The following is a 19648-nucleotide window of genomic DNA, read 5'->3' as shown; positions in this document are numbered from 1 at the left end:
GAATTCTAAGGGACACAACTCTGCACAGAGAATTGCAGCGCTTTTCAACGACTGACTCTTTTAACGAAAACCTAGATTAATGCGTTGTTTGTATCAGGGGAGGTTATCACTGACCCATTTACTCGGGTTTACTGGGAGATTAAGGGTTAATGTAGAATGGGTATTATCGCATGTGCAAAGTAGCCGATGGAAACATGTTCACTTTACGGTGGACATGTGTGCACAGAATTGTAGGTAAAGCATTCGTGAAGTGCGAGGCAATACTTCAAGACGCCGATTCTACATGTGTGGAACTAGTCGTCTTCGGAATGACCACTTCATGGAGAAGTGTAACCAATATAACAATTAAGAACATCGATTCAACAGAGGCTAAATATTTATTATTCTATGCTCCGATGAGGCTTCATATTATCCAGACAGCCTTGAATGGGCTATTCACATTCCAATCGTAATAAAACAATTTTATTTAAGTGTTTACATTTACACCGCGTGTTGTCTGTGTTACCCTATAGCTAGATGTAATTTGAGTGATCCGGTGATGAGAGCCTACATACCAATACATTTCCTGAAAGGCTGAAGTTATAGTGCAATATGAGTACATTAAATGCAACTATTCATATCTTTTCACGGGATTCCAGGGATTAAACTGTCTGACACACCTACATATATATTAGAAAATAATAACACACAATAATTTTATATTAGATGATCAAAACATCAACATCAAATAATGTGTTTAACAAACCATGTATAATAATTGTTCTTCGATGAGAAACGGATGATCGACGGGAGTGGCTGTCCTCCTTATGCAGTGAAGATATGATTATCCTACCTGTTTGTTAGCCAACATTATTAACTACTGTAACGGCACCCTTTATCTTTAACAAGTGAGCTATGTCTGCCTGTGATAGATTTCCCGGACTGTTGTTAGGGGTCAACTATGATGATTGTTTATTATCATGTTATACTGGTGTACTGGGGGGCGGACTATCTGGACAGCGTATTGCGGCGCAAGTTCATGCTACCGAGGCACCCGTGCTCCCTCCTACGAAAGAAAAGCTGCAGAGATATTTCAACACTTTTACGTTTGTGATTCATGTAGAATCAAGATGAAACGAGGCGTGTTACAATACAGATTCATAAATATTGAATTCCATGTCATGGTGTTCCTCGACTAAACAAAGGCTGCTAGTTAGACTGTGGCTTAAACCAGACAACGATTCACAGGCCCTGAAGATAATGCAGTCTTATAGATATCATTCTGCAAAAAAATAGACGAGTATATTCAATTTATTTCAGACATATTATATACGTGTATTCTATATCTCATCCACAAACAGTATGGATATTAAAAGTCAAGTCAAGTCTTGATTATCCGCCCAAACAGATCCCTTAAGCCAAAATAGCGACAATATGAACAGATCACTGACAATCAGTGATGACACCAGGGCCCACTTGAACAAAGCGATCTTATCGCTACGACTATTGTAAGCCTATGTAAAAGTATGGGAGTTACGATCATCTTAGCGCTAAGATCGCTTTGTACAAGTGGGCCCTGGTGTTTGCGAAAAGGGTACTGCCCTGCCGCCACTCACAAATGTGCACAGAAAAGTAGGTGTTTCTTTGTTGCCTGGCGCCGCACAGCAGTAAGCACATCACACAGCACAGAAATAACGTTTCTATGCAAGTCTCGTATGACCTTCAGTTTAGTCCTTACTCTGGGAGACAAAACATGCAACAGAATACGTGTATGCACTCCCGACGGAGGACCAAAACTATGTCAGGGGCATTGGAGTCAATAAACTCCAGGTGGTTGGAGTCACTTTTGCGAGAAGTCCGGCGTCACTAGGCGGTTAAAGTCAAAGGAATCGAGGAAGATGTAGGGGACACTATTCTCTATGCGTCTGAATCCATTTTTGTTGAGGTTTTAGTCAGCAACGCCGAGGAGGTTTGAGTCACATGTGTTCAGGCGGTTAGAGTAACAGGGGTCATGGTTGGAGTCACTGATGTCCAGGCGGTTAGAGTAACAGGGTCATGGTTGGAGTCACTGATGTCCAGGCGGTTAGAGTAACAGGGTCATGGTTGGAGTCACTGATGTCCAGGCGGTTAGAGTAACAGGGTCATGGTTGGAGTCACTGATATCCAGGCGGTTAGAGTAACAGGGTCATGGTTGGAGTCACATGTGTTCAGGCGGTTAGAGTAACAGGGTCATGGTTGGAGTCACATGTGTTCAGGCGGTTAGAGTAATAGGGATCAGGGTTGGAGTCACGAGTGTTGAGCGGTTGGAGTCAGAGTGTCAAGACGAATTCAATTCAGATCAGGCGGGTGAACCTTCGCCTTTTGTCTCGGGTTGAGTTGAGGAAGGGGCTGTACTATTTCCTTTCCTCTTCTTTGATTTCTTTTTCGGTTTCTCATCCTCTTTTATCAGCAGAGCTGGCACTTTGCACAGTTTGCCTCCTGTTAGGAGCAACAAGACTCCCAACACAATCTGCAGGATCATTGTGAAAAAGGCGAAGACGTAGGAATAACTCAGGTCTCCTTTTCTGGACTGGTTGCCTATGGTATACGTCAGCCTCTCGCCACTGCCGTACACAGCACCATAGATGATGAGACCGATAAAGTATATTATTCCTGTAACAAAATTAAAAAGTTTGATCTCGGAGTGAATTAAGTGAATGGACAAAGAATTAAACTCATTAATTGCATTACCAAGGTCATGCATATGTGCATTGTACCCCATCGCCCATACTTCAATTAATTTTATGAGTGAGTGAGTGAGTGAGTGAGTTAGTGAGTGAGTGAGTGAGTGAGTGAGTGAGTGAGTGAGTGAGTGAGTGAGTGAATGAGTGAGTTTGGTTCAACGCCGCTTTTAACAGTATTCCAGTTATATCCCGGCGTGTCAGCTTAATGTCGGAGAAAAGCCAGAAATGATGCAGGTCTCAGACGTTTACCACTTCGGTGAAACCCACGAGCACGGGTATGGTGCTGACAAACCTAGAAACATAATCGGGGCGAACCGGGATTCGAACCCACATTCATAGGTTTCTGGCTTGCCCAAGGGACGCAACTCTGCACAGCGAATCGCGGCGCCTTAGACGACTGGGCCACCCGTGCCCCCCTCATTTTATGAACAGTACATTCCTCCATCACCCGATTTGCAGTGTAGTGGCTATTTGTAACCAATGACGAGAGAGAAAGCAGCCCCTGCTCAGATCAATAAGCGCTCAGCTTACACCACACGAAAAGTCAATATTTCTAGAGTAAGTTTTGTAATAGCCTTGAGGCTATCGTCTTCTTACATTGCTTCAATATCAGACGACTAACGGGATCGGGTGGTCAGGCTCGCTGACTTGGTTCATGCATGTCATCATATCCCAATTGCGTGGATCTATGCTCATTATGTCAATCACTGGATTGTCTGGATTTGATTATTTGCAGAACGCCGTCATATAGTTGGAATATTGTTAGTGCGGCGTCAAACAGCAAATAAACAAACAAACAAACAAACAAACAAACAATTGTAAGGTTCGTAAAAAGGTCGTGCACATAGCCGAGATCACTTCCGTGAGTTTTAAACGGCCACATTTCATAAGCTAACTTCAAATAGACAAGCGTCAAAAATGTACATCTAAACGGCCGTATGTATTCACGGGAAATGAATGAAAGTGTAATATACAAATCTGTGAACCATTGACGTTGAGTGTAAGCGATGTTGAAAAATCAAATCCAAGTCTTCGACGTGACGAGCACACGCTTTACCCAATTAACCCCCACGTCAATTTTTGTGTTTCGATGGTTCAACAAATCGGTACAACATTCAGTCAGCACTGATCAACATCTCATTTGTAAGCATACACTACTACAAAGCAACATTTAAAAAAAGAAGAAAGATATACCCTCACCTGTGACGATGGCTTGGACGGCGTTCACCTCGTTGATGTCAGTGACCTTTTTACAGAACGACGTGAACATCTGTAGCACAGTAACAAGAAAGAGGATGTTGACTCCCATGAACCCGATAGTAGCAAACGCTTGAACTGTGCCATAGTGGGCTGAAACATACATATTGAAATACATATGCATACATTTCATGTTGCGAGTTTAAATGTAGGATCTTAAACAAATTAGTGGACTGTGGATAAGTGTTTCGACTACAGTAAGCTACGTTTATAACGAACACTCTTATAACGGACTGACGGATATAACGTACTATTTTTTGGGCCCGGGCATTTTCTGTGTTTATCCTGTATATATACTTATAACGAACTACGGTTATAACGAACTAACATTTGTGGCCCCTTTGAGTTCGTTATAACCGTAGTTTACTGTAATTGACAATATATTTCAGCAAACAAAATAACATCCATGTTTGGGTTGCCCTTTCTTGGAAATTGTGACCAATGACGATGTTATATTATCCATCCCTGACATAGAGGATGCAGTTTACAAAAGGACAAGGTGTGATGACCCTATAGTGCCAATATTAGCGTTACGTAAGTGAGTGAGTGACATGGTTTAACGCCGCTTGAACAATATTTCAGTTGTATTACAGCTGGACAGTTTAATGTGGGAGGGAAGCCGAAGTGATGCAGATCTTAGACGCTACCACGTTGGTGAAACCCACAAGAACACCGACACTGAAAAGCCTAATAAGGTGAATTTGATATTCCAACACATGATCATAGCTTTCTGGCACGCCTAAGGGACGTAATTCTGCAGCGCAAGATAAGGCGCCTTAGACGTACATGCTTGTCCCCGCATAACGTAATTATTAACTGAGCGAAACCTTTTATATTTTGTTATGAAAGAACTGTTTTTAAAGGTTTAATCTAATGAGCAAGAGCAAGTATTTGTTCTTATAAGAGTGTGTGAGTGAGTGAGTTGGGTTTAACACCGCTTGTAACACTATTCCAGTTATATGACGGCGTTTCAGCTTAAAGTGGGAGGAAAGCCCGAAGTGATGCAGGTCTCAGACGTTTAACACTTTCGGTGAAACCCACGAGCACGGGTATGGTGCTGACAAACCTAGAAACAATCGGGGCGAACCGGGATTCGAACCCACAATCATAGGTTTCTGGCTTGCCCAAGGGACCCAATCTGCACAGCGAATCGCGGCGCCTTAGACTACTTGACCATCCGTGCCCCCTGTTCTTATAAGAGATGAAGGTAAATTGATATTAATTTTCTCTTAGCCCTACCGCCCGGAGGGCGGAAGATCCGGGGTTCGATCCCCTACCGCGTCATACCAAAAAGCGTTAAAAGATGGTACTTGTTGTGACCCTGTCTGGCGCTCGGCATTAAGGGGTTCAAACAAGGACTGGTCGGCTCGGAGTCAGTATACTGTGTCTGAGTGGGGTATTCATGTTAAACTGCGGCATGGTATCTCAGTGAGCTAGCACTATAAATCAGCATCAGTCCGGACTAGTGCAAGCAGCCACACACACACACACACGCACACACGTACATGCACGTCGCTATATAAGTGCAATAATCTTGGACGCGACGTTAAACACCATTTCACCTCACCTTAGCCATACGTTTGTATCAAAAGTACGCTTGCAAGTATAAGAAATAAAAACGATCAGTGATATGATCTTTCGCCATGAATGGTGAATATGAGCCAAAATGGCCTGAACGACTACTCATGAAGGCAATCTTACAAACGAACTTAAGAAAATGGCAGTCTTATGCATCATGCAATATAATTGAGCGGTACTAAGACGTAGTGAGGTGAGGTGAGGTGAAATTGGGTTTAACGTCGCGTCCAAGATTATTGCACTTATATAGCGACGTGCATGCACGTGTGTGTGTGTGTGTGTGTGTGTGTGTGTGTGTGTGTGTGTGTGTGTGTGTGTGTGGCTGCTTGTACTAGTCCGGACTGATGCCGATTTATAGTGCTAGCTCACTGAGATACCATGCCGCAGTTTAACATGAATACCCCACTCAGACACAGTATACTGACTCCGAGCCGACCAGTCCTTGATTGAACCCCTTAATGCCGAGCGCCAGACAGGGTAACAACAAGTACCATCTTTTAACGTCTTTTGGTATGACGCGGCCAGGGATCGAACCCCGAACCTTCCGCTCTCCGGGCGGACGCTCTAACACAAGACCACGGAGGCGGTCCTAAGACGTAGTGTCAATTGACACCTGATGCATGAATTTCAAATGCAATTTTTCAGTTTTTCAAATGTGACTTTTCCGTACAGATGTTTAATATTATTTCAGTCACTTGCTTGATAAGGGTACCAGGATCTTTACCAAACATCACATTTAAAACATGAAACCCATCATTCAGCGCTGTCTTCATTCATCATCTTAAGCGTTTAAGTCTGTGAAATCATTTTAAATAATACTTTACACTTGGGCCCAATACCCAATCGTAAATCAAACAACGCCGAGAGGTTAAAAGTCTCAATTTGGATGAGCCATGTTTTGTCAGTACTGTCGCTCCGCCTCCACACGACATCTGTCTCTTTCAACGTGATGTGACCGCCTCCGTGGTCTAGTGGTAGAGCGTCCGCCCGGAGAGCGGAAGGTTCGGGGTTCGATCCCCGGCCGCGTCATACCAAAAGACGTTAAAAGATGGTACTTGTTGTCACCCTGTCTGGCGCTCGCCATTAAGGGGCTAAAACAAGGACTGGTCGGCTCTGAGTCAGTATACTGTGTCTGAGTGGGGTATTCATGTTAAACTGCGGCATGGTATCTCAGTGAGCTAGCACTATAAATCGGCATCAGTCCGGACTAGTACAAGCAGGCACACAAACACACACACGTACATGCACGTCGCTATATAAGTGCAATAATCTTGGACGCGACGTTAAACCCCATTTCACCTCTCTTTCAACGTGATGTATTTTAATTGAATACCCTCCCACCAACGACACTATAGCGGGCTATGCACACACTAATCAAGTTCTGTCATTAAAGAGCTCATGCCAAAGTACTGCACGGTCATGGTTATTCCCAAAGAGGTAAATATTCGGTAACAACAAAAGCCATTGACAATATGCATGTCGCCATGGGGACCGTAATGCATATAGTTGATTCCAGCATCTACGTGAATGGCATCGTTACACCCTCGCCGTCTTACTTCCGTCTTTTCAACGACGCCATTGTTGAAGCTGTTATTTGCGTGCTTAATTATTTAGCAATAGAATACCAGAATAAAGCAACATGATCTCCAATTTACATGTAAATAGATGTCACCGGTACCGTTTTATTACATTTCAATGTCAATAATATGTATGAGCACATGCATATATAATGCATATCGATAATGAAAATTTATTTAAGATCGATGATTTTAGGGTCAAATTCTGATCAAATTAAAACGTTATCGAATTCGTATTAAATGGTTCATGACAAGTTGAGAGGGATATTACTCCAACGTGCAAATTAAGATTCAACCGAATGATCATGTAACTGACTAGTTGTACGTAAATCTGTGATATTCTAGTTTTATACTGTCCTTCGTCGAAAGAATTTTATAAAGTTTAAATATATATTGTTAATGTCAAATTTTGTCTCGTCACGACATGGCTGAAATATTGCCGATGTGACGGTTATCTTAACTCACTCAGTCATGTAACTGATTTCGAGTGTACAAGATAATACTTGTTGGAAATTACTTATATTGGGTACAAGTTTGTTGTAGGATTAAATATAACGAGTATGCACCTAGTAATTATTTTGAGACAACTTGGAAATGTGAATGTGCATACTGGGATCACTTACCCAGATTGGCGCCATCTAATGGAAAGCAATTTGGGATCGGATTGACTGCTGTTCCCACGTTTGAACAGCTTCTCCACAAGCCGTAGCCGATGTGGTCATCGCCGTTCCCGGACAGTGTCGTGAAGCGTCGGGCCCAAGCAGGGGTGGTAAAAGACAACCAGTTAAAAAACTGAGTCACAAGAACCAGAATAAAGATGATCCGTTTCAGCAGGGGAGCCGCCTTCAAACTTTCCACTACACCTGTCATGGCTCACTTAGACAGCTATATCAGATAACATACCAACCCCAACTGTATCATATCAATATGAACACCCTCTGTATGTCCGTCTCCAAAATATCGGGGCATTAGTTACTGTTATAGGTATTCCATTAAGGATGTGTTGAATGTCTTATTGGCCTTGACAGGAATTCAACACAAAGGTTCTATGCAGCTTTTTGTAGCCTATAACACCCGTCATATCATAATAACTGTACACAACTGCAATATTAAGATGTCAGTGCGAGTCTTTTGAGCAAATTCTTTTGTGCGGGTAACTGTTTGTATGAAAGAACCGAAAACCCGCTCTGTGCTTCAAATGCGTGACTGTTATGGGTTGCAGAGGGGTTTCTATAGAAGGAATATAATCGATTGAAATGAATTTTTCGTGTCTTGTACTTGGGTTCATACGTTTTCGATCCAGTATGACAATGGTTGCAAGGTGGCCAAAGAACGTTCATACACTGTGTGTTTGACTTGAGAATATGTGCGTTGTTGTTGTTGCATTAAGTGTTTAAGAGGTCGCCTTCTGCCTGAGCAATTTCGGCAGACCTGTCCCTCTTTGGGACTCCTGTGTGTGGTTAGGGTACACATATTTATTGTGAGTTTGGTATTCACATAATTTCTGTTTTTGTATTGATATGATTTCTGTTTTCTTTTATTGATATGATTTCATTTTTATCCTTGGCTGCTCTGTTTATATACGTTCGAGTAGCTGTCCATCTCTCAGAAATAGAGTCAGTTTGGCCTTCGCTATTGCATCTCTTGGCTTTAGGAGATCTATGACAGATAGCGGATCTAACTGCAATTCTTGTTTTAATCTAGCCTAGGCTTGGGCATGGTCTTGACATTCTAGTAACAAATATGTGTAGGATTTAATGACCTAAGTACCATAACATGTGTGCTTATGAAAGCGCACGTGACAATGAGGTGGTCATGACTATAGCAACATGCTTTGCATCAACAAAATACTTCATAAACATTACAGCTCATTTGGCATCGAATGAGATCGATGAATTGCAAAATAACTCAAAATCGGGAATAATCTTTAATATGTCGATACCGTACACGGCAATGAATACTCTATATATCTCTATACTCTATATATAACAATATCTGCTGTTTGTTCATTTTATTCCCATCACTGGAACAAGTTGTCTAAGAAACTATCATGTTGTTATGTGTTCACTTTGACATCTTGAACGGAGGGGATAATAACGGTAAGAGGAACAGCGCGATTCTCGTACTGTACGCGCTACGCAACGGCACAGGAGGTAACAGCATAAGAGGGGTCGTCTCATGAATTGTTTTTATCGCATTCTGACTCTCATGTCACAGCCATGGTCGTCGGAATTGCTTGTGTCACTGGTGATGGTCACAAATATATAGGTGGGGCTGTTGCTTGCTGAAGTCCAGCACATGACCAGTATCTTGACCCTATCTCGTTGACAGTTTCGCGTCAAAGGAATTCATTTTCTAGCTTTTCAACATCAAGTTGCCATAACTTGTATTTTGTAACAATTTAATCATGTACCCTTTAAGGTATTTCTTTAAGTCTTATTGACATGTACCTGTTTTCTGTATGCAGTTTAACAACTGCACGTCTGACTTGTTTTTTCTTACATTTAGTAGACTATTCCCTATTTTGAGTTGTTTGGCAATTCATCGTTCTCATTTGTAGCCAAACGGACTGTGATGGTAAATAAGAAAGAGCCAGCTTTGCAATTTAATACCAGTCGCTCCTCGGGAAACTGTCGTTGTGGACTTTAACGAAGGATTGAAAGAATATATTTTAATATAAAAAATACGAGTTGACAAATGTTTAAAACTCCGATGCTTGCCGTTAATCGACGAGTAAATGTCGACAGGTATAAGTGAGCCCAGAGTAATCCCGTTAGGCGGTCGGTTACTTGACTAACGTTTTTCCCAGTTCATAAAAAAATGAACTCAGTTTTTAATTATAAAAATAATAATAATATTCAATGCTGCTCTCCAGAGCTTGCTTATCAGCGAGTTCGCACAGCTTGAATGAAGCCGTGTTGAAATACAGTTTACCGTCCAAGGAATCAACAGATATTGCATTACAAGAACCTTTACCAGGTATAAGTTCTTCGGGTTGAAGTTTGATTTTATACTGATAATAAAGCCTTCAAAACCGTTTCAATAGACATAAGAAATCTCCCCAAAAAGCAGAGTCAACTGTAGATTCCGACTGTGTCATAAGCATGAACCACTATCAAATAGTGATGACACCAGTGTTCGCCAAAAGATGAGCGTATCCTGACTCACCGGTGGCATCCAACACAAACACTTTCAAAGGCAAGTCAATTGATCACCTGAAAAAAAACCCAGGGGGACATATGGTACAAGTCAAAATAGGGAACTGAATCGGACATTTTTGTACCGGATGTACCAGTGAGTGAGTGAGTATGGTTTTAAGCCGCTTTTAGCAATATTCTAGCAATATCAAGGTGGGGATCATTAGAAATGGGCTTCACACTTTGTATCCATGAGGGGAATCGAACCCGAGCCTTCGGCGTGACGTGCGAACGCTTTAACCACTAGGTCACCCCACCGCCCCAACTGATGTACCAAAATTGGAAATGTCCTCCACATGTCTACCATAAAAAGCTTACCGAACGCCCATGTATATTGCAACCACGATAAAATACCTTTTGAGCACGAGTCGTATGCCGATCTTGGGGGCACGGGTGGCCCAGTCGTCTAAGGCGCCGAGATTCGCTGTGCAGAGTTGCGTCCCTTGGGCACGCCAGAAACCTATGATTGTGGGTTCGAATCCCGGTTCGCCCCGATTATGTTTCTAGTTTGTCAGCACCATACCCGTGTTCGTGGGTTTCACCGAAGTGTTAAACGTCTGAGACCTGCATCACTTCGGGCTTTCCTCCCACATTAAGCTGACACGCCGCGAGATAACTGGAATACTGTTAAAAGCGGCATTAAACCAACTCACTCACTCACGTATGACGGTCTTTGACATCTTGGTAAAAAGAGGGTACTTATATAAGTTTGAGGGGTGTCCTGGATCACACTGACACCATGCCACAGTATATTCCAGTCTTTTGAGGTCTCAGTGACAGGTACCTATTTTCTGAATGCAGTTTAACAACTGCACGTCTGACTTGTTTTTTCTTACATTTAATAGACTTTTCCCTATTTTGAGTTATTTTGCAATTCATCGTTCTCATTTGTAGCCAAACGGACTATGGTAAATAAGAAAGAGCCAGCTTTGCAATTTAACACCAGTCGCTCGTCGGGAAACTGTCGTTGCGGACTTTAACGAAGGATTGAAAGAATATATTTTGATATGAAAAATATCAACACGAGTTGACACATGTTTTAAAACTCCGATGCTTGCCGCGGTAGTTTAAGCGTTAATCGACGAGTAAATGTGTAAGTGCACATATGTAACTGGACGTGAAGTCGATCGATGACAAGGAAAGTTAAATGCACAATCGCGTGCAGAATCAACTGCCCCCCCCCCCCCCCCCCCCTCACCCCCTACCCCCACCACCACGAGAGGAAGATGTTTAATATGATCATCGGACTGACCGCTCCCCGCGAGATAGGACAAGGTTATGTGGCGTGTTTTGACGACCCATGTCATGGTGACTGAACGCACAATCCTGACACAGACATTCGTGTGCCATTCACAATATAACTGCATATCACTGACAGCTTTTCTCAAAAGAGGAGGCTATTATATTCTACTCAGTCTTCGCGACCTGCCTAGTTTCATTGCCAGACGCACACACCCAGTATGAGGTAGACCAGGTGTTATACACAGGTTGAAGGTGGGGCTTGTTTCGGCTGTCATGTGTAAGCATTGCTCTGTTGTCATAACACATGTCGTTAAAAACATATTCAAATAACAAATACACTTTCCGTACTAAGGTGTAATGAAATATAATATCTATACAACGTTGGGACTGAAAGAGAAAAATGTGTGTGTGTGTGTGTGTGTGTGCGTGCGCGCGTGTGTGTGGAAGGGGGGGGGGGGGGGGGGTAGGGAGTCGCGACAGACAAAGAGAGAGATAATACAACGTAAGATAACTGGAGTAGAGTGCAGTGGGGTGGGGTCGGGCGGGGCGTGGTGGGGAGTGGAGAGGAGGTTTAGTGTAATGTAGTGTAATGTAGTGCAGCGCAAAGCCAATGCATGTTCATACCTTCAGCTTGTATTTACTTTCAAATTATGACAAACACTAAAAGAGACTGTAAAATAAATTATTTATATGAACTATATTCACGGAGGTACAAATTAATATTACGTCTAAGAAATAAAAGATACAAAACTATTTCCATAATCATAAGCAATCTAGAATCAATATACGATTCCGACAATATCCAAAGCATATATTTATGAACCAATATCAAATAGTGAGGACACCAGGTGTATGGTTTGCCATGAGCTGATAAAGAGAGCAACGATCATTTGTCAGCTATACGAACACAACCTAGTACAAATATCATTACACATTTAATGACAGCCAAAGGTCTAAATTAAAAATAAATTAAAATGACTTTCATTTCAAAATAGTGACCCCCTTTCAAATATTTTGATGGTTTCAATTATTTTTAGATAAATAGTTGAGTTTGCATAATATCCATCTACATTAAGCTGAGATTTGTTATCAGAAATAGTTTAAGCCTGGTTTGTATAGTTCCAGTCATAGTAGCTGACATCTCATACAAGAAATTCGACAGGGATATTGTATATGACAAGCATTGTTCAAGGGGATATAAGGAAATCGCCATCACAATGGTATTGTAAAGAAGGCAAGATAAGAAGTATAAAGTGAAGCCTCGTCACAGGGTGGGAGTACTTCCTGCAGGGGAACTTGACTTGACAACATTTGTTGTGTCGACTTCATCCTTCCACAACACAGCAGAACATGCTCCCATCCCACCTGACTTTTATACAGTGGTTACTATTTGGCGGCCACAGATCCACCTTTGAGGCCGGTCACAAGCAGAACAACGCCTACAACGATCTCCAACAACATGGCGAACACAGCAAAGACGAATGAGTAGCCCAGGTCGCCATCCACGGCAATGGATGTATTGCGAAGTTTGTCTCCATTGCCGTATTCCGCACCGAATATAATGATGCCGATCAAGTAAAGAACACCTGGAAATGATACAGTTTAAACATATTTTATTCAACTTTACTTGAAAGGGATTGTAAACAGGCCTTACTGGCTTATTCAAATTACACTCCCTGTTACATAAATACATTTGTGTAGACGTAAAAACTTCAAGGTTTTAAATAATTTAAGCTATGGTATGAAACAATAACACGTTAGTTTAGGAGTCTAAACTAGAAACAGACATTATACTCATTTTAAATAAAGTGATGTGTACACATGCAACCTAATTATCAGCAATTGTCAGTTAACCATTCGTATAGTTTTAAAATTATTATTAACATAAATATACCTGTTACAGTGTTCATACGACCGGGACGAGTATATATATTGAAACACAAACGTAACTTCAGCCTGAGTTTCCACATAATTATGTCAATATGTTTTGGTACTAAATACAAATTGTTATAAGCTGACAAAAATGCATCAGTGCAATTTATTGATAAACATTACCAACGGGAAAAAGATGAATAATATGGGAAAGAGGTTAAAACAATTTTCTTCATGTTTCTTTTACTTCTTGTTCAGGTCAAACTGAACTGAATCAATAATGTTAGTGTGAGTTGTTTGACGCCATACCTGTAACGATAGCTTGGATGCCGTTGACTTTATCGATGTCGGAGACGTCGGCACACTTGCTTGTGAACATCTTGAGGATGATGATGAGGCACATTGCGTTGAGTCCCAGAAATCCAATTGATACCAAAGCCTGAACAGCGCCATAATACGCTGAAACCCAAACCATAAACCATTACCTCCTGATCTTCGGCGTGACAGGCGACACGATTTATCATTAATCTGCCCAAAGGGGCCAATGTTTTTTGAACATATTGAAGCAGCTATGGGCTTGGTTTCACGATACATGTATCTTTGTTTCCCGGGTTTTACTATTATAGCATAGCTATTGTCATTGTCCGAACATTTACCACCATACATCACCCCATAAATAGAAAAACTCTAATCAAATATAACATATATCTATATAATAGAATGTTGTTTAATAAAAGGATAATATACTTTACCGAGATTGGTTCCGTCAATCTGGGCGCATGCAGATACAACACTATCGGTGCCTGTTCCACACATTCTCCACAGCCCGTAGCCAGTGAAAGTCTCCTTATTTGTATTTGTAAATTTACGAGCCCATGCTGCGGTAGTAAAGGCTATCCAATTACAAATGTTCCCTATAAGAGCAAGAACGAAAACAACGATGCCAATGGCACCGGCACCCTTCAGACTCTCAAACACTCCCGCCATATTATGTGTAAGGAGACGAAGGTTCTGCCGTTATAAGTTTACATGAAATGACAACCGACCAGTTCTTCGACTGTTTTAAGTCTGTTGTCTAAGCAAAAAAATCTGTTGCTACAACATATTGTAACATGATTGGTCGATAACGCAACAAAAAATGATCTCGAACACAGCGACGCATACATAAACCTTCAAGTTATTCGAGTATATTTGTCATCATGTGACTGACAATACATATTTCAAATGGAGACGTCTCTAAATCTTGTCTCAACCTGCCAACTTGTTTTCATACTATGTGAATGGATTTATAAACAAACATTACAAAAAGATTAAAAAATGGTCTTTACGATCGCATTGATATTGATTTAAAATAAGGTAAGGTGCGGTGAAATGGGATTAAACGTCGCGTTCCCTATAATTGTACTTATATAGGAACATTCATGAAATGATCCCGTACACAGCAACGCGTACATAAATCTTCAAGATATTAAGGTGTTTATCTCTATTCTACCATGATCAAAAAAACTCTTTGGTGTTAGCATCTTTATTTAGAGAAGCGGTATGGTTTGAGTCCAGTATTTTGAGTGGGTTAAATTACGGAATTACCGACAACAGCCTGTAAACAAAATATCGCGCTGTATATGCGCAAGCAGTTTGTTTACAGTACGACGTGCCTATGTAATACTTCCCTCGAACATATAACAGGCATTGAAAGCATATGAGCACGCCAACTTGGTCAGCTAACATAAGTTACCCCTAAAGATAACTAAGCAAGCTTTGCAAAGCTTTCGTTCTCCACCGCACGTCACCAGTATGACGTCATATCTCTCACTGTGACGCAAAAGATATGACGTCACGGTCGCATATAGAAAAGCGCCAAATTCCATGCTCTCTGTTGTCCCAAATATTTAAAATATATTCTCTTTGTAGATTTCTATTGTGTTTTCTGCACGAAATGTATCGTCAAACATCCTTTGAATATTGTAGTAAGCACAACTTTGCAACCTGTAATTGTAGATATAATTATCTAAATATATCTACGGACAATGACTGAAAAAAGTACTATTCTATGAATTAGCTGTTTCGACTACTGACGCATTTATAGTCCTAGCCCATTGAGATACCATACTATACATGAATACTACACTCAGACAGCTTGGATGTTTTCGAATAAATTATAGTTTCCCCGAAATTCTTGAAAAAGTTTAATTACTCTTCATGTTATTGGAAAAGGAAATTGTAGACAGTACTAAAATCTCTCGAATATTGATGTATGGTTTTGAAGTGTGGGGTATTAAATATCATGCCCCATTTGAAAAGATACAAGTATGCTAATGTAAACTTTTTGGGGGGAGTGGGTAATGATTCAGCAATCTTCAGCAAAAAGATGTTCTGGGTGAAACTGATGGTCATTGTATGTTTATCAACACGCCAACAAGGGCAAGGAAGTACTGGATTAAGCTTCTTCGATTGAATGCAAGTCGATACCCCTTCCAAAGTTACGTTCTGCTTAAATTATAAGAGGATAGGCCATTGCATGAAGATGACGTTTAACAGATATTTATTTCCAAACATAGTACCAAAGTTTGGAGGTTTCTACCTTTGTAGTGAATATCTAATCCTTTCTGCAACCTAAGTTTTATATAACTGTACTCAGAGACAAACGATTTGTTTGAGCAATGTGTAAACTTCGAAAGTCTCTAAACAACTTTCGAGTCAACATTATTTTGTGAAAAACCAACATTTAATACCGTAAACAGACTCTGCATGTGAAGACAGTGACCTTCATTTAGTAGAGGATGAATGCAATGCACTTTTTGTACGTAAGAAATAGACTCTGTTGAAAAATAGTTTGCTTGTCTCATTACAGAAATATCATAAAGTTAGTATTACGTTTGCAATTGTCTTTTCTTAAGTTCTATTAATGTTCTAAGTTGGATAGGTCTATATTTAGGTGACATATCCAAAATAGGATGGGTATGTGCCACGCTGGGCATGTGACTTTAATATATGATTCATCTTTCATCTGCAGTATGGGCAATGTGGCCTGAATTACGAAATAAAGTTGATTGACTCGTACAAATGATACCTATTATCCAACAGCTAAAACTGACGAGCAAGAAAGCGGTACCAAACTGAAATTTTGACACGTTGGGTGGAAACCTCGAATAATGTAAGGAAATGGTTGAGAATCAATCGCCAATCAATGTTTTGTAAGGTTATTTGTGCTCAAACATTCATTTGTATCTATGGCTCAAACGATTACCGTATACATGATAACAAAAACAAATCACATTATTCAGCACAATATTTGACAGCAAGCTGTGTTTTCGAAATTACATCATTGTTTGTGATGTGGCAGTACGGATACTATAGGTATTTGGTTGAGAATAGCCGGCTTGACAACAAGAAGTATTTATATTTTATATACTTCCACAGTACACATTATTCATGACAGGAACACTAACATGGGAGACTAGACAACAATACATCTCAATCAAACGTTCACGCTATGGAACATAGTATGCTCTGTGTGTACGTATACGTCACCAGTTCTGAAGGTGTTCGAGGTCGAAGAGAGAGAGTGTATTGTGTCTGCTATGTTATGGTTATTACAATCTCAGAGCATTGAAAGAGCACAACTGGGTTAATATCGCTTTGTATGGTGTTTGTTTGTTTATTGTGTAACGCCGCAATATTTCAGTAACATGACGGCGTTCTGTAAATAATCAAGTTTGGACCAGACAATCCAGTGATTAACATCATGAGCATCCATCCACGCTATTGGGATACGATGACATGCATCAACCAAGTGTGCGAACCTGTCCATCCGATGCCGTTGGTCGCCTTTTATGGCATGATCGCTTTTACGGCAAGCATGGTTTGCTAAAGACCAATTCTAACCCTCTTCGCGGTATGTGGTGTGGTGTGGTGTGGTGTGGTGTGGTGTGGTGTGGTGTGGTGTAGCGTAGGTGTAGCGTAGGTGTGGTGTGGTGTGGTGTGGTGTGGTGTGGTGTGGTGTGGTGTGGTGTGGTATAGTCATTTAGTGATATTGTTAATATTAACGTCTAAGGAATAGAAGCGATAAAACTAATTGTAAAATTGTAAAAACACTTTGATTCATTTCTTTTATTTTCCGAAAATAAACAATTTACATAATACCCATCTTCATTGAAGTGAGACTTCAGGTGAAAAATAGTTTAAGCCTGGTTTCCATAGTTCCGGTCATAGTAGCTGACATCTCATTCAAGACATTCGGCCGTGATATTGTATATGACAAGCATTGTTCAAGGGGATATAAGGAAATCACCATCACAATGGTATTGTAAAGAAGGCAAGATAAGAAGTTCAAAGTGAAGCCTCGTCACAGGGTGGGAGTACTTCCTGCAGGGGAACTTGACTTGACAACATTTGTTGTGTCAACTTCATCCTTCCACGACACAACAGAATATTCTCCAGTCCCCCTGACTTTATACAGTGGTTACTATTTGGCGGCCACAGATCCACCTTTGAGGCCGGTCACAAGCAGAACAACGCCGACAACGATCTCCAACACCATGGCGAACACAGCCAAGATGAATGAGTAGCCCAGGTCGCCGTCCACGACAGTGCCACCGATGGCAGCACGTAGTTTGCCTCCATTACCGTATTCCGCACCGAATATTATGATGCCGATCAAGTAAAGAACACCTGGAAATAAAAGGGATTTGTAAACAGCCCTTACTGGCTTATTCAATTTACGCTCCTTGTTACATAATTACATTTGTGTAGACACAAAATAATTTAGGCTATGGTATGAAAGATAAATACGTTAGTGTAGGAGGCTTAACTAGAAACATGCATTATACTCATTTCAAATATAGTGATGTCTGCTCGTGTCACTTAAATATCAGCAATTGTCAGTTATCAAATCGTATTGTCTTAAAACAAAAAACAAAAACACACCTGGGAATTGATAGTGTTCATACGATGTTTCCACATAATTAGGTCAACGTTTTATCATGAGGTAACACAAAAAATGCATCAATGCAAAATATTGATGAACATTGCAAACATGAATGATATGGGAAAGAGGACAGTACAAATGTCTACAGGTATTGTTTACTTCTTGTACAGGTCAAACCGAACTGAATCAATAATGTTAGTGTGAGTTGTTTGACGCCATACCTGTAACGATAGCTTGAATGCCGTTGACTTTATCGATGTCGGAGACGTCGGCACACTGCTTTGTGAACATCTTGAGGATGATGATGAGGCACATTGCGTTGAGTCCCAGAAATCCAATTGATACCAAAGCCTGAACAGCGCCATAATACGCTGAAACCCAAACCAGAAACTCTTACCTACTGATCTTCGGCGTGACAGGCGAACGACGTTATAATTAATGTGTCCAAAGAGCCAATGTTTTTTGAACATATTGAAGCAGCTATGTTCTTGGTGCATCCTTGTTTCCCGGGTTTTACTATTAGCATAGCTATGGTCATTGTCCGAACATATTCCCCCATAAATCACCCCATAAATAGAAAAAACTCTAATCAAATATAATATATATATCTATAATAGAATGTTGTTTGATAAAAGGATAATATACTTTACCGAGATTGGTTCCGTCTATCTGGGTGCATGCAGATACAACTTTACCGAAGCCGGTATCTGTGCCTGTTCCACATATTCTCCACAGCCCGTTGCCAGTGAAAGTCTCCTTATTTGTATTTGTAAATTGACGAGCCCATGCTGTGGTAGTAAAGGCTATCCAGTTACATATGTTCCCTAAAAGAGCAAGAACAAGAACAACGATGCCAATGGCACCGGCACCCTTCAGACTATCAAACACTCCCGCCATGTTATGTATAACTAGACGATGGTTCTGCCGTTATAAGTTGACATGAAAATACAACCGACCAGTTCTTCGACTGTTTTAATTCTGTTTCCTAAGCAATTTCTCACCTTGTCATTTGCATGGCTGTTGCTACAACATTGTCACCAAGACCATAGCTGCTTCAATATGATCAACAACCATTAGCTCCTTTGGGCTGATAAAAGGTGAAATTGTTCGCCTGTCACGTTGACGAACAGTAAATAAGAGTTTATGGTTTGGGTTTCAGCGTAGTATGGCGCTGTTCAGGCTTTGGTATATACATATATTCTTTATTCCTCCATAGGAGAGTTACAGACATATAAATACAGTATTTGTAAGTGTACGAAAAGGGGCATTTTTATGTTAAGTTTATCCCTACTCACA

The 19648-nt window shown here is 40.8% G+C and overlaps 3 protein-coding genes across 3 annotated transcripts; all 3 read right to left on the bottom strand.

Moving 5' to 3' along the window:
- Positions 1-358: 358 nt before the first annotated feature.
- LOC124121478 lies at positions 359-8078 on the bottom strand. The gene is made up of 3 exons (XM_046484486.2): positions 7738-8078; positions 3903-4052; positions 359-2631 (listed from the first exon to the last, which is right to left on the bottom strand). Exons 1-3 carry the CDS (start codon positions 7982-7984, stop codon positions 2318-2320), a joined length of 711 nt encoding a protein of 236 aa, XP_046340442.2. The 5' UTR covers positions 7985-8078; the 3' UTR covers positions 359-2317.
- Positions 8079-12221: 4143 nt separating this feature from the next.
- Positions 12222-14565, bottom strand: LOC124121489. The gene is made up of 3 exons (XM_046484495.2): positions 14178-14565; positions 13735-13884; positions 12222-13139 (listed from the first exon to the last, which is right to left on the bottom strand). The coding sequence occupies exons 1-3, from the start codon at positions 14410-14412 to the stop codon at positions 12940-12942; spliced, it is 585 nt and encodes a 194-aa protein (XP_046340451.2). The 5' UTR covers positions 14413-14565; the 3' UTR covers positions 12222-12939.
- A 2955-nt stretch (positions 14566-17520) lies between these two features.
- On the bottom strand, positions 17521-19343 carry LOC124121484. The gene is made up of 3 exons (XM_046484492.2): positions 19003-19343; positions 18574-18723; positions 17521-18096 (listed from the first exon to the last, which is right to left on the bottom strand). The coding sequence occupies exons 1-3, from the start codon at positions 19247-19249 to the stop codon at positions 17891-17893; spliced, it is 603 nt and encodes a 200-aa protein (XP_046340448.1). The 5' UTR covers positions 19250-19343; the 3' UTR covers positions 17521-17890.
- Positions 19344-19648: the final 305 nt, after the last annotated feature.

Source organism: Haliotis rufescens, unplaced genomic scaffold, assembly GCF_023055435.1.
Source record: "Haliotis rufescens isolate VD_foot unplaced genomic scaffold, xgHalRufe1.0.p SCAF_73, whole genome shotgun sequence".
Taxonomy (NCBI): Eukaryota; Metazoa; Mollusca; class Gastropoda; order Lepetellida; family Haliotidae; genus Haliotis; species Haliotis rufescens.
Note: the sequence above shows the minus strand (reverse complement) of the source record. Positions and strands in the feature narration are given on the sequence as shown.